The sequence below is a fragment of the Colobus angolensis genome, unplaced genomic scaffold, assembly GCF_000951035.1.
Source record: "Colobus angolensis palliatus isolate OR3802 unplaced genomic scaffold, Cang.pa_1.0 Scaffold158, whole genome shotgun sequence".
Classification (NCBI taxonomy): Eukaryota; Metazoa; Chordata; class Mammalia; order Primates; family Cercopithecidae; genus Colobus; species Colobus angolensis.
Window position 1 is genome coordinate 5,000,879 of NW_012114688.1, and position 18,744 is coordinate 5,019,622.

The following is an 18,744-nucleotide window of genomic DNA, read 5'->3' on the forward strand; positions in this document are numbered from 1 at the left end:
TTCTAAAAGCTGGTAGGCACTCAAGCACCACTCCTCTAGTGCTGAATGGGTTAAGTGTCCCTGAAGCTAATTTGAAAAGCAAATTGCCTCATTCTTTTTCTTCACATCTTTCTTTCAAACTGTACATTTTAAGAGCTGTTTATTCCTTATTCTCCTTGTTCTTAATTTGTTTAATAAAGTTTTAGATCGTTAGCGAATATTTTGCAAGAACAGAAATATCCCCAAATTTCCTGGTGCTAGAAAACAGCCACGATAGTAAGTAGGTCAAGTCTGTATTGTTTAGGGAACAAGGAGATTTTTGTTTGTTTTAAAGGAGTGATTCTTTTGAGAGTAGGACTCTGGGTGCAGGTGAGAGGTAAACATTTCTTTTTCCTGCAGGGATGTTGCTGTCAGTTGTGTAAAAGCAAAAGCATTTTGTGTAAGGATGTTAGACTCCAGTAACTTTTTCAAAGCCACATTATCTTTCTCATTAGGGGGAGTTTCTCGTTGTACTTTAAAAGAAGATAATGATGCTTGAAGAAGCTCAAGATTGACTAAATTTTAGGAAGCTGCCAGAGTTCTGCATAGACGTCCTCAATACAGTAGTTTCGTTATGTCTTAAGAACAATTTAACCTTCACTTTTAGTCATCGTTTCACTCATCGTAAGCACTGGGTCATTACAGAGTTCAGTGTACCTAAAACGCAAGCTGACTGTGACTGATGAGAATCCAAACTGCAAACTGGGCGGCTTGGGCAACTGTTTTCTTAACCAATCTCCACGTTGTGGCTTACATCTTTCAGCACCGCCCTCAGGGCAAAGGGTGGTGGTCAGAGGCAAGTGCCGCAATAAGAGGGGGTTATTTATGTGGTCTGTTTACAGTTACCACGTTTCAACACTAAGCCAGGTTTCTGCCACGTCTCGGGCGAACCTCCGGCCTGAGGTCACACAGACGTCCGGGTGGCTCTCAGGAGTCAGCATGGCAGCCTCCTCAGGTCTGGTACTCAGGAATTTCGCCCGCAGGGACCAACACCACTTGGACCCAGGGACTCCAGCTTCCCTCCACTTTCTCCACTGGGAGGGGCGGCCGCGGTGACGTTTCAGGCAACGCCTCTGCTGTCAGCCAATAAGGAGCGGGAGACGCGTCGGGCCTTCGCTTAATGGGCCGCGCGGGGTCCCGCCCCGCTGTGATCGTGAGATTTTGTCTGCCGGCCGGCTAATAAAATCCACCCCACAATCGCCGTGTGCCGCTTTAGTGCACTCGCAGTCGGCTCTTCCTGCGTGCTTTAGCTCTTTCTCGGCTGATCCTTCTGTCTCTCCCTACCCCGGACACCCGGCTTCCCGATTCTTTTCCTCTCTCCTTTCGCGGTTCAGCATGCAGGAAAAAGACGCCTCCTCACAAGGTTTCCTGCCTCACTTCCAACATTTCGCCACGCAGGCCATCCATGTGGGCCAGGAACCAGAGCAATGGACCTCCAGGGCTGTGGTGCCCCTCATCTCACTGTCCACCACGTTCAAGCAAGAGGCGCCCGGCCAGCACTCGGTGAGCTGAGTCTGTATGGGGCTGTCCACAGTTGGGCGGGAAAACAAAGATGGCTTATGAATTTGAAAGGCATGTAAGTAATTTATCATATTACTTACAAATTAGGAAGGCAACCGAAAGATGTTTCTACACTGTAATTCTTGCAGTATAGCTTTGTATCAGATGGTCCAGCAACCGTATTTCTTTTGATAAGTAGGAATGGAAGAAGCCGTTTATCCAACTTGCCATATAGATTTGGCCTGAAATTCACGTGATTTTGACAAATTTGCAATTAAAAACCGAAGGTCCTAACTCTTTTGTGTTACTTTTAGCAGCATAAATTTTAAAGATGTAGTACGGAGTCAGCTTAAAAAATATTAAGGGTCTGATAACTTGACGAGAATTAAGATTGTTCCCAGTAGCTGTATTAATAGTTATTGAGTATCTACTGTGTGCCAAATACATACTTGTATATAGCATGTGTATTACACGTATTGTCTCATCTAATCCTAACAGCAACCCTAGTCTGAACGGAATCCTCATTTTTTCTTAATAAAACAGCTGAGATATAGGGAGTTAAGTAACTAGCCTTAGACTAGTAAGTATTGGAGCTGGGATTCAAACTTCAGAAACTTGAGGTTGCTTTAGGAACCAACTCTTAGGCACTCAGCTACACTATGCTATCTCTAATAATGCTAGTAACAATTTAGCCTATTGCATCATTTAAGCATTGTGGCTTAGTGATTAAGAACACAAGTCATGACCGCGTGCAGTGGCTTACGCCTGTAATCCCAGCACCTTGGGAGGCTGAGGCGGGTGGATCACCTGAGGTCAGGAGTTTGAGACCAGCCTGGTCAACACGGTGAAACCCCATCTCTACTAAAAATAAATAAATTAGCTGGGCGTGGTGGCGGGTAGCTGTAATCTCAGCTACTCAGGAAGCTGAGGCAGGAGAATCGCTTGAACCCAGGAGGCAGAGCTTGCAGTGAGCGAAGATCTCACCATTGTACTCCAGCCTGGGCGACAAGAGCGAAACTCCAACTCAAACAACAACAAAAAGAGAACACAAGTCTTATAGTCAAAAGCTAGTTTTGTATTCTGACACCACTTCTTCTGAGCCGCCGTACCTTGGGCAAGTTATTTAACCTATCAAAGCCTCTGATTGATCCTGTATAAATGCGGATAATAATAGTACCTACCACATAAGTTGCTGAGATGTACTTAAGGCTGTATGGTACATAATAATTACTTGATGGTAATTTGTTTTTTCATGATGTTCATATTTACACTATTTCCATTTGATCCTCACAACAACCAGGTCAGAGGGCAGGACAGGTATTATGTACTTTTTATAGAAAAGGAACTGACCCAGAGTCATACATGAATGATCTGTAAAGCCTGTGAAAGAGCCCTCTTTGCTAATCACATAGCTTTTTTTCCCCTTTTGGTGGCATATTTGATGGGTCTTGGGAATTTAAAAGTTATGAGATTTGTAAGAATTAGTTAAAGTCTGTAAGTCCAAAGCCTTGATTATGCTTTGGAAACCACTTCAGTGTGTTATATAAGTTGAGGAATATCCTTATAGACAGTCCTTTGTTTTGTGAGATAGAGTTCTAAGGCCATTTCTACAACTGGTTTAGAATACTCTTTATTGTATTTTAGAATCAAAATATGTACACAACCTCTCTTTCTTTCATCCTCTTTTTTTTTTTTTTTCAGACAGAGTCTTACTCTGTCACCCAGGCTGGAGTGCAATGGTGCGATCGTGGCTCACTGCAACCTCCGCCTCACGGGTTCAAGCGATTCTCTGGCCTCAGCCTCCCAAGTAGCTGGAATTACAGGCACCTGCCACTGCGCCCGACTCATTTTTGTATTTTTTTTTTTAGTAGAGACGGGGTTTCACCATGTTGGCCAGGCTGGTCTTGAACTCTGGATCTTGTAACCCACCCGCCTTGGCCTCCCAACGTGCTGGGATTACAGGTGTGAGCCACCGTGTTCAGCTCACAGCCTCTCTTTCAAACATGCAGTTCGTTTCTTGTGTAGGGTTTAATGAATGCGTAGCTGCCCAAGCTTTGGAACTCAGTGCAAAAGTTAACCATTCAGGTGTGATATTAATAATTAAATGTTTCCAGGAAGCCAGCAGGGATGGTTAAATCCACAAAAACTCTGCTTAGTATCTTTTTTTTTTTTTTTTTTGAGACAGAGTCTTGCTCTGTTGCCCAGGCTGGAGTGCAGTGGTGCCATCTTGGCTCACTGCATCCTCCGCCTCCTGGGTTCAAGCAATTCTCCTACCTCAGCTTCCTGAGTAACTGAGATTGCAGCTACCCGCCACCATGCCCAGCTAATTTATTTATTTTTAGTAGAGACAGGGTTTCATCATCAGGCTGGTCTTGAACTCCTGACCTTAGGTGATCCACCTCCGAAAGTGCTGGGATTACAGGCATGAGCCACCGTGCCCGGCCCTTTTTAAAAATTAGTTAAGACCACTAAAGGGAATTTGAAGAGTTGAATGAGAAATGTAAGGTACTTTTCTGTGGCAGAAGCCACATGAAGCCAAGCATTTTTTTTTTTTTTTAATCTGCTGGGTGCAGCTGCAGGTCATGGTAAGAAGGTGATGGTGGGGAGTGGTAAGAATATCCTAGAGCCCTGTAAAATGTATCTGCTCAGGCTGGGCGCGGTGGCTCATGCCTGTAATCCTAGCACTTTGGGAGGCTGAGGCAGGCGGATCATAGGTCAGGAGATCGAGACCATCCTCCCCAACGTGGTGAAACCCTATCTCTCCTAAAAAAATACAAAAATTAGCTGGGTGTGGTGGCATGCCTGTAGTCCCTACTCTGGAGGCTGAGGCAGGAGAATCGCTTGAACCCAGGAAGTGGAGTTTGCACCACTGCACTCCAGCCTGGAAACAGAGCAAGACTCCCACTCAAAAAAAAAAAAAGTCTGCTCAACTTGTCATAAACAAGGGCACATAGCAACAAAACTTTTAAAAGTTATTATTATTAATACTGGGAGCTTCTGAATCAGAAACAAAGGTGAAAGAGTGTTGTGTTTTGTTATGTGTGATGTGAAGCTGAGGGAGAAAATTATAGGACTTCTAATTAATATTCAAATCCTTGGTTTGCAATCTGGTTTTGACATTCTCTAGGTACTACTACATTTGGCTTCACTTTCCCAGTCATAAGGATTAATAGAATGACTGGATGAATATAGCTAGCAGGGTGCCATAAATGTAAGAGCAGAATAATGCATTTTTTTTTTTTTTTTTTGAGACAGACTCTTGGCCAGGCTGGAGTGCAGTGGCACTATCTCGGCTCAATGCAACTTCCACCTCCCGGGCTCAAGCAATTCTCTTGCCTCAGCCTCCCGAGTAGCTGGGATTACAGGAATGCACATTTTTAAAAAGTATTGTGTGGAGTTGTTTTGCCAGGAATTGCTCCCTATGTTTTGAGCCGCTTTTGTAGAGCCAAGATGTGAATGATTGCTGAGTATTTGTAGGATCTGATCATAACTTCCTGTTGTATGCTAAATAGAACTTGAATCAGCCTGACAGATGACTCACACCTATCATCTCAGCACTTTGGGAGGCCAATGTGGGAGGATTGCTTGAGGTCAGAAGTTCAAGACCAGCCTGGGCAGCATAGCTAGACTGCCTCTACGAAAAATAAAATTAAAATATTAGTTAGACATGGCAATGTGCACCTGTAGTCCTAGCTACTCAGGAGGCTGAGATGGGAGGATTGTTTAGCCCAGGAGTTTGAGGCTGCAGTGAGCTGTGATTGCCCCACTGTACACTAGCCTAGGCAATAGAGGGAGGTCCTATCCTTAAAACAAAAGAAACTTGTATCACTTAATCACTTATTTCTTAGGAAATGAAACACAGGTTAGAATTAGGTTTATTCTGTTGGCTCATGCAAGTCCCTTTTCCTAATGTTTCCAGATTAATGAAAAAAGGTGAGTCTAATATAATAAAAATACTAATAATAAAAACTGCCATTTATTTAGTGATTAGCATGTGCCAGGAAACATGTAGTGAATTTGTGCATTATCTCATTTTATTTTCACAATGATTTTATGAATTAGACATCTGTATTTCATTCCCATTTTACAGATACTGAGATTGACTTTTAGAAATGTGAAGTAACTTACCTAGTGTTGTGCACCTCATAAGTGGCAGATACAGAATTCACATAGAGTTTGTTTGACTTCAGAGCCTCTTGACTATAGCCACAGCACTCTTCTGCTTCTGTATTAAAACAAGATATATCATGACTAAAGAATAGAAACTCATATGGTAGGGTGGAACTGTAGTTGTCTATGTTAGGACTCTGATAATAAACTTAAATCTCTTAGGATGAACTCAAACTTGTTTTCTTCAGGGTTTTGAATATAGCCGTTCTGGAAATCCCACTAGGAATTGCCTTGAAAAAGCAGTGGCAGCACTGGATGGGGCTAAGTACTGTAAGTAATTTCCATTTCACAGTCTAGAATCTATTTTTAAATGTATAGAGAAAACCATAGAGGCACAGAATGTGGAATGAAAAGAAACAGATTCGGTAGTTCAAAATTCCTGTTCTACTGACTTTGAATTCTTTGCCCAAGGTCCCTCAGTTGGTATAATATGCATATGTGTAATCATCAGGTAAAAATACATATGAATAGAGGACAAATGAATAAAGGAAAAAATTCACATGAATACTACATTTATTAATACTACATTTATTATGTACTATTTGTGTGAAAACAATCTTCATCTGAAACTGTCAGTATAAATAAATAAATGGAAATTAAATTTAATAACACCACCAATTAGAACATAAAATCTTTTTTTGAGACAGGGTTTCTCACTCTGTTGCCCAGGCTGGAGTGCAGTGGCACGATCTCTGCTCACTGCAACCTCATTCAAGTGATTCTCCTGCCTCAGCCTCCTGAGTAGCTGGGATTACAGGTGTGCACCACCACACCCGGCTAATATTTTTGATTTTTTTTGGTTTTTTTTTTGAGACAGAGTCTTGCTCTTGTCGCCCAGGCTGGAGTGCAATCGTAGGGTCTCGGCTCGCTGCAACCTCCGCCTTCTGGATTCAAGTGATTCTCCTCGTTCAGTCTCCCAAGTAGCTGGGATTACAGGTGCCTGCCACCACATCCAGCTAATCTTTTGTATTTTTAGTAGAGATGGGGTTTCGCCATGTTGACCAGGCTGGTCTCGATCTCCTGACCTCATGATCCTCCCACCTTGGACTCCCAAAGTGCTGGGATTACAGGAGTAGGCCACCACGTCCAGCCTTTTTTTTTTGTATTTTTAGTAGAGATCGAGTTTTGCTATTTTGGACAGGCTGATCTTGAACTGCTGGGCTCAAGTGATCTGCCCACCTTGGCCTCCCAGAGTGCTGGGGTTACAGATGTGAGCCACCGCACTTGGCCTAAACTTTCTTAGCCTCTGGTTTATTCACCTAATAATTTGTGCTTAAGAATAGCACTAAAGTTTCTTTTCAGTGGTCAATAACTCCTGATAATGTGCTGTCAGAGATTAGAGATTAACTCCCTAAACTTTTTCTTTTTTTCATGAAGACAGTCTTGTGTATTCATTATCATTACACTTATCAGACAAATCTCAGGTCTGATGCGAGTTTTGTTAAAATATTTACTGAATTGTATATTCGTGTAATGAATGTCTGAATCATATCTTTGCTGTATTCTTTATGTTTGAAATTTCTTTTTTCTTTTTTTTTTTTTTTTTTTTTGATATGGAGTCTCCCTCTGTCGCCCAAGCTGGAGTACAGTGGTGCAATCTTGGCTCACTGCAACCTCCACCTCCTGGGTTCAAGTGATTCTCCTGCCTCAGTCTCCCTCGCAGCTGAGATTACAGCCATGTGCCACCATGCCTGGCTAATTTTTGTATTTTTAGTAGACACAGAGTTTCACCCTGTTGACCAGGCTGGTCACGAAATCCTGACCTCAAATGATCCACCTGTCTTGGCCTCCCAAAGTGCTGGGATTATAGGCATGAGCCACCATGTCCGCCCTGAAATTCCTTTAGTTTGCTATTTTTAAACTGTAATTTAACTGGCAATAGGTCTTTTATCTCAGATATTTGTAAAGAATTATTTTCTTGAAGTATTTCAGAGAAATGTTATTACCAAGGCAAAATTGACTTAACACAAAAGTATCTGTCCACATTACGTATTTTTTATTTTAAAGTTATCTTATTCTTGAAATAGAAAAGGAGATTTTGTAATGGTATTAATCAGGGGCCTCTAGCAACTCAGCAGTGATGGCTGCCCTATCTGCATTGAAGTAAGTCAGGTAAATACTTGGAGGTGTGTTTTAACCTATAGACCTGACTTTTCAGCTTACTGTAACTTGATTTTTATTTTAGGTTTGGCCTTTGCTTCAGGTTTAGCAGCCACTGTAACTATTACCCATCTTTTAAAAGCAGGAGACCAAATTATTTGTGTGGATGATGTATATGGAGGTAGGTGACCCCTCTCATTTATGTTGTGTAAACTTGTATTTTACAGATAAGAAAGTGAGCCCTGAATTAATATTAACAATGTTGCCAGTATTTTTGGTTATTTATTGTATTTTACAGGTGTGACGGGCACCTCTATGCTCTCTCAGACTTGGCAAAAGAGGAGCAGAAACACTTAGGGTCCGTGTTCTGGAACTGCTTATAAGAGAGATTATTTGTTTTTTTGTTTATTTTAAGACAGGATCTTGCTCTGTCACCCAGGCTGGAGTGGAGTGCTGCAATCTCGGCTCACTGCAATCTCCACCTACTGGGTTCAAATGGTTCTCGTGCCCCAGTCTCCTGAACAGCTGGGACCACAGGCATGTGCCATCACACCTGTCTAATTTTTATATTTTTTGTAGAGACGAGGTTTCCTCATGTTGGTCAGGCTGGTCTGGAACTCCTGAGCTCAAGTGATCCTCCCTCTCCAGCCTCCCAAAGTTTTGGAATTACAGGCATGAGCCGCCTCACCTGGCCAGAGATTATTTAATAAGAATAGTATTTAAGGCACTAGAATGAATACATAGCAGTTGATCAACTTGCAGACATGTTCTGCTCTAGAGAAGATAAGGTTTAGAAAGACAGTATTCTCCTGTAACTTAATTTTTACCTGTAATAAAGGTGAACTACAACTCAGGTTACTCTGAAGAGCTCAACCCCACATATCCCCTTTTGCTTTTTATTTTTGTTTGGCACCAGGGAAACTTTCGAAAATTTGCTGAGAGATATAGGCCTCTTTTCCCAAAAAACATTCTTAAGACTACACTCAGTGATTAGCATTTTAATTGTAGGGGGTCTCACGGATTGAACCCCTGAAGCCCATCTATGGCTCTATATTTGAGAACTTACATTCCAAAGAGATTAAATGTTAGCTATTTAAAGTGGTGAATGTGGAGAAGACAGGTTTGCCCTTGCCTTTAAGCCCACTGATTTTTGTGTTTAAAACAAAAGCAAGGAATTTTGTGAATATACATATACATATATTCCAGATGCTTCCAAATAATTAAAATGTGATTTCTAGAATATTATCATTTTATGTATTTCCTATCTGAACAAAAAGTTAAATCACTAAGTCCTTTAAAACAGCAGTCCCCAACCTTTTTGGCACCAGGGACCGGTTTTTTTTTTTGAGGTGGAGTCTTGCCATGTTGCCAGGCTAGAGTACAGTGGCACAATCTTGGCTTACTGCAACCTCTGCCTCCTGGGTTCAAGCGATTCTCTTGCCTCAGCCTCCCGAGTAGCTGGGATTACAGGCATGTGCCACCATGCCTGGTTAACTTTGTATTTTTAGTAGAGCCAGGATTTCTCCATGTTGGTCAGGCTGGTCTCGAACTCCCGACCTTAGGTGATCTACCTGTCTCGGCCTCCCAAAGTGCTGGGATTACAGGTGTTAGTCACCCGTGCCCGGCCTCAGGGACCGGTTTTGTAGAACACAGGTTTTCCATGGACGGGAGGATTGTTTCAGGATGAAATTGTTCCACCTCAGATCATCAGGCGCTATTTAGATTCTCATAAGGACCATGCAATCTAGATCCCTCGAAAGTTAGATTCTCATAAGGAGTACACAACCTAGATCCTTCGCATAAGCAGTTCTCAGTAGGTTTCCTCCTGTGAGAATCTGATGCTGCCGCTGATCCGACAGGAGACTGAGCTCAGGAAGTTATAATGCTCACCCACTGCTCACCTCCTGCTGTGCAGCTGGATTCCTAACAGGCCACAAACCTGTACCTGTCTGTGGCCTGTGGGTTGGGGACCCCTGCTTTAAAAAGGAAGGGACTTACTCTTAGTAATCATTTTATCCCTTAGAAATTTGCACAATGTTTTGTATTTTATCTTAGTTTCTTATATTAACTTGTTGAGTTGAAATTATAGAAATCTTAAACCTTTAAATCGTTTTATAATGCATTATAAAAGTCTCATGGCAAACATAGGTGTAAAATCCTGAAAATTGTTGATTTTAAAGAACTTTTTATGTTATTTTTCTATTTTATATTACCTAGGGTCAGTCTACATACCATCACAAATCTAGTTTCTCGTTAATGACAGAATATTCTTTTGTTGTTGTTGTTGTTGTTATTGAGTATCAATATCAATTTTTTCTTTAAGTTTTTATGTGTAAAAATCAAATCCAGGTGTATTTATAAAAGAAATTATTTTAAGTCAAATGATTTATCCTCTTTCACTGTAAAAATCTGGTAGTTTGATTTATATTGTCTCATTTTATTGATTAAAACTTTCAGAACTACATAACAAAAAGATGGAAAAAGTACAAAGAATAGTAACCAATTCTTTTCTATTACAAAGTATTTGGAAATTTATTTCAAACATTTCATTGACATTGCTTCATTTAGTTTATAGTTGAGAACTAGGTAGAAATTGTTTAAAAAGATAGGATGTTTCAGGAAGCATGTCACTTAGTGGAGACTGGATGTTTTGAGAAACATTATTTGCTTCAGGCTACTTTTGGATCTCAAGTGCATTTTATTTGACTCTTGAGCCTTTAAAGAACAAATCTTATTATTCTTTACTATTTCAGATAGACAAACTATTTGACCAAACTAGAAGTGCTTTTAGTTGCATTTTTCTTGGTGACTGAGAGTTCCATATATTTTGTGTTTATACGTAGAAGGAATGAATGTTTCTTAATGCAATGTTCTTTCCATTTTTTCTGATTCTCTTCTGTCTCAGGTACAAACAGGTACTTCAGGCAGGTGGCATCTGAATTTGGATTAAAGATTTCTTTTGTTGATTGTTCCAAAATCAAATTACTAGAGGCAGCGATTACGCCAGAAACCAAGGTAAGTCAGCTCGTTTTCAGTTTTGCCTGTTTTTCCTTTGATGTTCTGTTTTCATCATTTCTGTTTACTAGAGGATATAATTTAATGTGAATAACAAATTTTATTATATGCCATTGGAAACATCAACAAAATTAAGATAGACTGTCATCTCCAGGGTATTATAGCATGATGGTGGTACATGGTTGCTGGAGTGGAATTCAAATTTTAATTCTGTATCTTAGTTGGTGTATTATCTTGGGCAAATTATTTAACCAAAGTCTCAGTTTCTTCATTTGCAAAATGGAGATTATTATACTGGTTTTATAGAAAGTGGAGTGTGAGAATCAAATGAGATAATGCATATGAAATGCTTAGTATAGTTCCTGGATACATGGTAATTGTTAAAAAAAATTGCTATGCAGGAGCACCTATTCTTAACTGCATAGCCAAAATAGTATTGGTAACAGAAGTCATCACAGAGATTGGATTACAGAAAAAGAAGCCTGCCAAACCCCCGAACCCTAAGCACAGTGGCTTTGCTGGGTTGTAAGGGATGCTGCCCAGATACTAGTAGATGTAGAGAATGGGCCACAAGCAATCTTTAGCTTCCATCCTGGGAAGTTTGTATGCCACCGGAAGGTGTTTTGTGTCTGAGTGAATGGCATATGTGATATTCTTTCTTGCGACCTCATTTAAATTCTGTGTGGATAAAAGAAAGACCAGTGTCTTTTATAAGTCAGCTGTTTACAACTTTTTGCTAATGATTTAAAGGTTAGAATTGTACCAAAGATTATGTTGCAATGAACGCTAAAAAATGAATGTCTTTTCATGTACAAATAATTACTTTGCACATTAACATGGTTGAGCGTTTGGTAATTAAGGTTTGTTTTCAGAAGAACTTGTTTTTTATCTTGCTTGGGAGAAAAGACACATTAAAATAGCTGGTCTGAGTCTTTCTTTTTTTTTTTTTTTGAGACGGAGTCTCGCCCTGTCACCCAGGCTGCAGTGCAATGGCGTGATCCCAGCTCACTGCAAGCTCCGCCTCCTGGTGTTCAAACGATTCTCCTGCCTCAGCCTACCGAGTAGCTGGTATTATAGGCACCCACCACCATGCTCAGCTAATTTTTGTATTTTTAGTAGAGATGGGGGTTTCACCATGTTGGCCAGGCTGGTCTCGAACTCCTGACCTTGTGATCCACCTGCCTCAGCCTCCCAAAGTGCTGCGATTACAGGCATGAGCCACCACGCCCGGCCCTGGTCTGAATCTTTCTAAGGGAGGAAAGCAAATTGTGAATATAGTAGGTCTTGTCAACAGAACTTTATATAGTGACTCTACCAACTTGGATTAATACATTTTCCTTCCTGAAATATCAGGTTTTTCACTTGAAGTAGAATGTCTAAGTCCATGTAAAACCTACTTTTTATTTATTTATTTTTTATTATTAGTAGGAATAATAAATTCTTATCAGAATAATTTTTATAGATTCTTTAAATAATTCAAATTTTTTGTAGAATATGTATTATTTTTAACCATCTTATCTTTTCCAGAGTAAAACTCTAAAGTCAGAAGAGTATTAAATCAGATCCCTTGCCCATTTAAATAATAGGTAATAAAAAAAGAATCAGCTGGGCACAGTGGCTCATGCCTGTAATACCAGGACTTTGGGAGGTTGAGGTAGGAGAATCGCTTGAGCCAGGAGTTTGAGACATATAGCGAGACTCTTTCTCTGCAAAAAAAAAAAAAAAAAAATTGGCCGGACATGGCCACATGCCTGTAGTTCCAACTACTGGGGAGGCTGAGGTAGGAGGATCACTTGAGCTTGAGAGGTTGAAGCGGCAGTTAGCTGTGATCATGCCACTGCACTCTAGCCTGGGCAACAATGTGAGACCCTGCCTCTTAAAAAAAAAAAAAGTAATTCAATACAATGACATTTTGTTCAACAAATAGAATTATTTTCTTCGGTCTTTTTGATAACTATCAAGTATCTACTATGTGTCTGAATTGTGGTAGGTTTTGAGATAAAAAGGTCATTGTTACTTTTTAAGTAGGCGGTAACCAGTTTTTCTGTTGTGGGTGGCACTTTTCTTCTTTAGTCTAAAGCCCGTGCTCTTCAAGTCTTAGGTGCTTATTCTGTAGTTTCCAGGGTTTCTGGCATAAAGTTCATATTAAATATATTTTTGGCATCATAGGGATAATTCTCTTTCATTAAAATTCTAGGATGTATTCTTACACAATCTATGTTATTTATCTTTGAGAACAAAATTTCCAGACACCGAGCTATGTCTTTGGAATACACTCTCTTTTTTAAGAAAAATACAATAATTAACTTCAGTACTTTTCTGTTTACATGTACATTATCTCACTTGATCTTTACAAAAATTCTGTAAGATAGGTATTACCAACCCAATTATACAGATCAATAGGATACATTACATACCTATGGCCTCAGAAATTTGCAGGTAAGGCTAGGATTCAGATTTGAACCTCCCAACATCATCATCCATGTGTTTGCATTATATAATGTAGCTTCCCAGATTGTTACAAATATGAGATGTATGTTTGTAAAGTATATTTTTACAAACTATTGTTATTTGCTGAATTATTTTAGCTTGTTTGGATCGAAACCCCCACAAACCCCATCCTGAAGATGATTGACATTGAAGCCTGCGCACATATTGTCCATAAGCATGGAGACATTATTTTGGTCGTGGATAACACCTTTATGTCGCCGTATTTCCAGGTAAATGAAAATAATTTTTTTTGGCACAATTAGTAGATCACATATATCTGTAATTAGGAAAGAAAAGATTTGCTTAAATTAAAATCATGATCAAATTCATGAAATCTAATCATCATTAATTATTTATTGGACAGAGAATTAAATTTGGACCTCTTCTACCATTAGTTAATATCTTTTCAAACATATGTTAATATCCTCTATGGTAATTTGTGTTTTTTATTTATTAAAACTTACCAGTTCTCTTAAGATGTGTAAACTCTGAAGAAATGGCCTTATTATGTGATTGTATTGGCTAATTCCTTATACATGGTAAGGACTTCAATGTTTATGCATTGGTTACAAATCAGTCATATTTTTCAGTCACCTTCAATATTTTTATATATATTATAAAAGAAAAGTGATGCTCAATGATTTCAATGTATGTTATACATATTATTTCTCTTCTAGTTTTTATTCCTTCAGCACTCCATATACTATGCCTAGATCTCTTTAACTTATTATTATTTTGAACTTTTACTTTATTTATTTTACATTATAGCTGTAAGTATTTATAGTGCTCTTGTGTTAGTCTCTTTGGGCTGCCATAACAAATTACCATAAACTGGGTGGCTTATAAACGGCAATTTATTTCTCACAGTTCTGAAGGCTGGGAAGTCCTCAATCAAAGTGCCAGCAGATTCAGTGGCTGGTGAGGGCCCGCTTTCTGGTCCATAGACGGAGCCTTCTCACTGTGTCCTCACATGGTAGAAGAGACACGGCAGTTCTCTGGGGCCTCTTTTATCAGGGCATTGTATTAGTCCCTTCTCACACTGCTATAAAGAAATAACCTGAGACTGGGTAATTTATAAAGAAAAGAAACTTAATTGGCTCATGGTTCTGCAGACTGTACAGAAAGCATGATGCTGGCATCTGCTTGGCTTCTGGGGAGGGCTCAGAAAACTTACAATAATGGTGGAAGGCAAAGGGGGAGCAGGCACATCACATGACCAGAGTAGGAGCAAGAGAGAGAACGAGGGGGAAGGTGCTACACACTTTTAAACAACCAAATCTCACAAGAACTCACAATTGTGAGGACAATCCCAAGGGGAGATGGTGCTAAACCATTCATGAGGATATATCCAACCATTCATTCAATGAGGATATATCCACCCTCATATATCCCTCCAGGCTGCACTCCAACATTTGGGGATTACAATTCAACATGAGATATGGTGGGGACACAGATCCAAATCATATCAGGCACAGATCACCCTAATCACGTCCCAAAGGCCCACCTCCTAATCACACTAGTGATTAGATTTCACCCTACGAATTTTGGAGTACACAGTGTTCAAACCATAGCAGTTGTCTTTAACAATTTCTTTCCCTACCTAGCCCTCTGCATTTGTTTCCTCCCCAGACCACCCCTCCCATACATCCTCTATCCTTTCCTTTTTTCTCTGTCTTGTGTCTAGTTTCGTCCTCTTTTCTGTTTTGCTTTCTTTGGTAGATCACTTTGGGATCTCTTTATAATTAACTTGTTTCCTGCCTTTTCCCCACAGGTTCTCCCTCTCTTTCCTCTGAGTAACCCAACTCTTTCCTTTCTTTGTTAGGAGTTACCTTCTTCCTGCTCTATTCTTCCTGCCTGTACCTTGTCACACTTAGTACGCTTCCTGTAGTTCATCTTTATTTTGCAGAGTTCCTGAAACTCAGCTCATTTTCTCTGGCTCTTCAATTGGGCAGATGTTTACAGGTTTTATTGTTTACATTTCCCCCCCCCTTCTGTTCTGGGTCCCTGAAGTTGATCTAGGTTGCTGCTTCCATGTGACTGGCCGACTCCCTGGGCAGTTTCTATAAACCTGCTCTTCACCTTCCTCCATTTTATTTGAAGGCATTGTCATGGTTTATTTTCCTTTCCTGAAGCACACTGCCTGCCTACATTGCATTCAGACAGCTTCATGGGCCATCTGCCTTTGGCTCATAATGTATCCTTGATTGCTGATTTTATCAGGTAAAGCAATCTGTTTCCAAGTGAAAAATCTGGCATTGTCTATTTGGCATCGTCTATTTGTCCCAGGTGATTTTCAGTGTAATATTCCTTATTACAACTCCTTAGCCCATATGCCGCTTACATTAGGCCAGTTAATACAGCATAGGATAGCTTTAGCTGAGTCACAGTGAGTCCTGTATATTCCCCAAAAGATTGCATACGTTTTGTAGCCTGGCCCTGCCCAGGTTACTCATCAAACCTGGCCCTCCTTCTCCTATTACCGTCACTAACATAGGTCTAATTTTTCTATCTTTTTGAAGCCACATCACATTCCTCATGCCAATGATTGGAATTTGCTTCATTTCAATTTGGATTTATTCCAGTTGAATTACTCAGAATCACATCATCCCTAAGTAGCCACATGTGTTGTTTCCATAAAGCAAATCTTCCTGAAAAAAATCCTCTCATTGTCTTACCTTCATGACAATGGAATATATTCTCTTGCTTCCCAGTCTTTTGTCCTCTGGATCTTCTGTAAGTCTCATGAAAGGCAAAATAGACCTACCAGCATGAAGTTTCAGATTAGCACCTCTGAGGTCAGACAGTCTGGGTGTGAGTCCTGGCTCTACCAGCTTTTTAATCTGAGGGATCTATCTCATTTTTCTTACCTGTATGATGAGAGCCATAAAGGTACTGATTTTATTGAGTTAGGTAAAGTATTTCGTACAGTGCTTCACTGGGTTATATAAAGTATGTAGCATGATTCTCAGAAGATAATGAGATCAGCAGGTGTTAGTGATTTGGTTTTTATTTTTCCTTCTCTTTTGGCTGTAGAGTTTACAAATGTTAGCACTGGAAAAGACCTTAGGCCTCATCTACTTTGACTCCATCCCTTTAGAGATGTGCAAACACATATGCAGAGAGTGCTTTGGGCAATACTTTACCTAAAGCATCCTATTTTTGAAATACCCTAAGGGAAAAGTCCCCATAGCCACCTATACTAATATCTTCCAAAGACTAAACAGCTCTAGTGAGGATGGAATAAACACATACAGTTCTACGTTTAGGAAAATGTAAAGGGAAAGATGTTGATAATGTATTTTTGTTTTTGTTTTTGTTTGTTTGTTTGTTTTGAAATGGAGTGTTGCTGTGTTGCCTAGGCTGGAGTGCAGTGGTGTGATCTCAGCTCACTGCAACCTCTGCCTCCCCTGTTCAAGCAATTCTCCTGTCTCAGCCTCCCAAGTAGCTGGGATTACAGGTGTCCACCACCACCCCCGGCTAATTTTTGAATTTTTAGTAGAGACAGGGTTTCACCATGTTGGCCAGGCTGGTCTCGAACTCCTGACCTCAAGTGATCCACCCACTGAGGCCTCCCAAAGTGCTGGGATTACAGGCATGAACACCACGCCCGGCCTGACAATGTATTGTTAAGTGGAAAGTCTACACCTTTCACTCTCATTGTAAACAAATACATTTTAAGACTACAGGATTAACCTAGAGGACATTATGTTAAGTGAAATAAGCCAGGCACGGACAGACATATATGGCATGATCTCATTCATGCGTGGAACGTAAAAAATGTTGATCTCATAGAAGTAGTGAATAGAACAGTGGTGACCAGAGTCTAGGGAGGGGAGGGTGGAGGTGGGCAGGACAGAGGATGGTCAATGGGTACAAAGTTACAATTAGAAGGAGGAATAAGTGTTGGTGTTCTACTGTACAAAAGGATGACCAGAGTTAACAATAAGATACTGTATATATCAAAATAGGAGAGAGAATTTTAAATGTTTCTACTACAAAGAAATGATAAATACTTGAGACGATGGACATGCTAATTACCCTGCTTTTGATCATTACACAATTACACATGTATTGAACATTACATTATACTCCATGACTTAAAGGATTGATTTACAGGAAAATTAGGTGAAAGAAAACACTTTAAAAAATTCCTTCTCTTTTTTGTTTTTCTTAATTCTCCCAATTTCAGACAAATTTATTTATTTATTTATTTATTTATTTATTTATTTAAGACAGAATCTTGCTCTGTCGCAGAGCAGGCTGAAGTGCAGTGGTGTCATCTCAGCTCACTGCAACCTCCACCTCCTGGTCTTGCCTCAGCCTCCTGAGTAGCTGGGATTACATGCATGTACCACCATGCTCAGCTAATTTTTTTTTGTATTTTTAGTAGAGACAGTGTTTCACCATGTTGGCCAGGCTGGGCTTGAACTCATGGCCTCAAGTGATCCACTCACCTCAGCCTCCCAAAGTTCTGGGATTACAGGTGTGAGCCCTCGCCCCAGCAAATTTCTTTCTTTGTTGTTGTTTTTAAGAGAAAGTCTTGCTCTGTCACTCAGGCTGAAGTGCACTGGCTTGATCATGGTCCACTGCAGCCTGAAAATCCTGGTCTCAAGCGATCCTTCTGCCTCAGCCCCCTAAATTGCTGGGATTACAGGTGTGAGCCATTCCCCAACTCCCGGCCATCTAGATTTCTTATAATACCTAATACAATGTACCTGCTTTATTAGTAGTTGTTAACACTACATTGTTTAGGAACTAATGACAAGAAAAAAGTCTGTACATGTTTAATGCAGACACAGCCATTCTTTTTTTTAACCATTCATTTTTTTTTCCGTTTTTTTTTATCCATAGTTGGTTGAATCCATTAAGAATCAAGGTCATGACAAACCCCAAATGTGAATAATCACAGCATACGTCATGAGGTTTTAATGAATAAAAATCTCAGCAGATGAGTTTATACTTACTCTAATAAAAATTGCTGAATGTTCATGTCAACTATTTTACATGTTTAATGAGTCATAAAATACCAGTGTCTCTACTGTAGGTAATAAATTTAGAGTCCTGTCAGCAACTGCTATAAAAAACAGGTTCAAGAGACCGGTTGACCTAGGCTTATTTTCTATTTCCAAGAAACTTTTGCCTTCAGATTAAAGACTGGATTCAATACTTTACATTTTTCTTTGGTGGGAGGGAGGCAAAGGAGAAATAATATCAGAGATCCTGGAAAATTTTAAGATGCACATATTTTTGCAAAGTTAGTATTGATTACAATAAGAATGAAATTTACAATTGCAGATAGGCAGATAATGAAGCATATTTTCAAATGGTTTCTCTAAGTAAAAAACTTGTTTCTTTCAGCGCCCTTTGGCTCTGGGAGCTGATATTTGTATGTGTTCTGCAACAAAATACATGAATGGTAAGATACGTACAGTGTACACTTTGAATGTTCTT

General features: G+C 39.9%; 1 protein-coding gene across 3 annotated transcripts in view; it reads left to right on the forward strand.

Annotated features, from left to right (window-relative positions):
• The first annotated feature begins 1,171 nt into the window (after positions 1–1,171).
• CTH (cystathionine gamma-lyase) overlaps positions 1,172–18,744 on the forward strand; it is a 29,439-nt gene continuing 11,866 nt past the window's right edge. The window contains exons 1-6 of one of the 3 annotated variants that reach the window (XM_011936903.1): positions 1,172–1,521; positions 5,877–5,958; positions 7,874–7,969; positions 10,694–10,803; positions 13,392–13,523; positions 18,652–18,709. In XM_011936903.1, the coding sequence (XP_011792293.1) occupies positions 1,354–1,521; positions 5,877–5,958; positions 7,874–7,969; positions 10,694–10,803; positions 13,392–13,523; positions 18,652–18,709 (646 nt within the window). In that variant the 5' untranslated portion in view covers positions 1,172–1,353. The remainder of the gene's footprint in view (positions 1,522–5,876; positions 5,959–7,873; positions 7,970–10,693; positions 10,804–13,391; positions 13,524–18,651; positions 18,710–18,744) is intronic. The other 2 variants (XM_011936905.1, XM_011936904.1) reach the window with 2 other exon arrangements.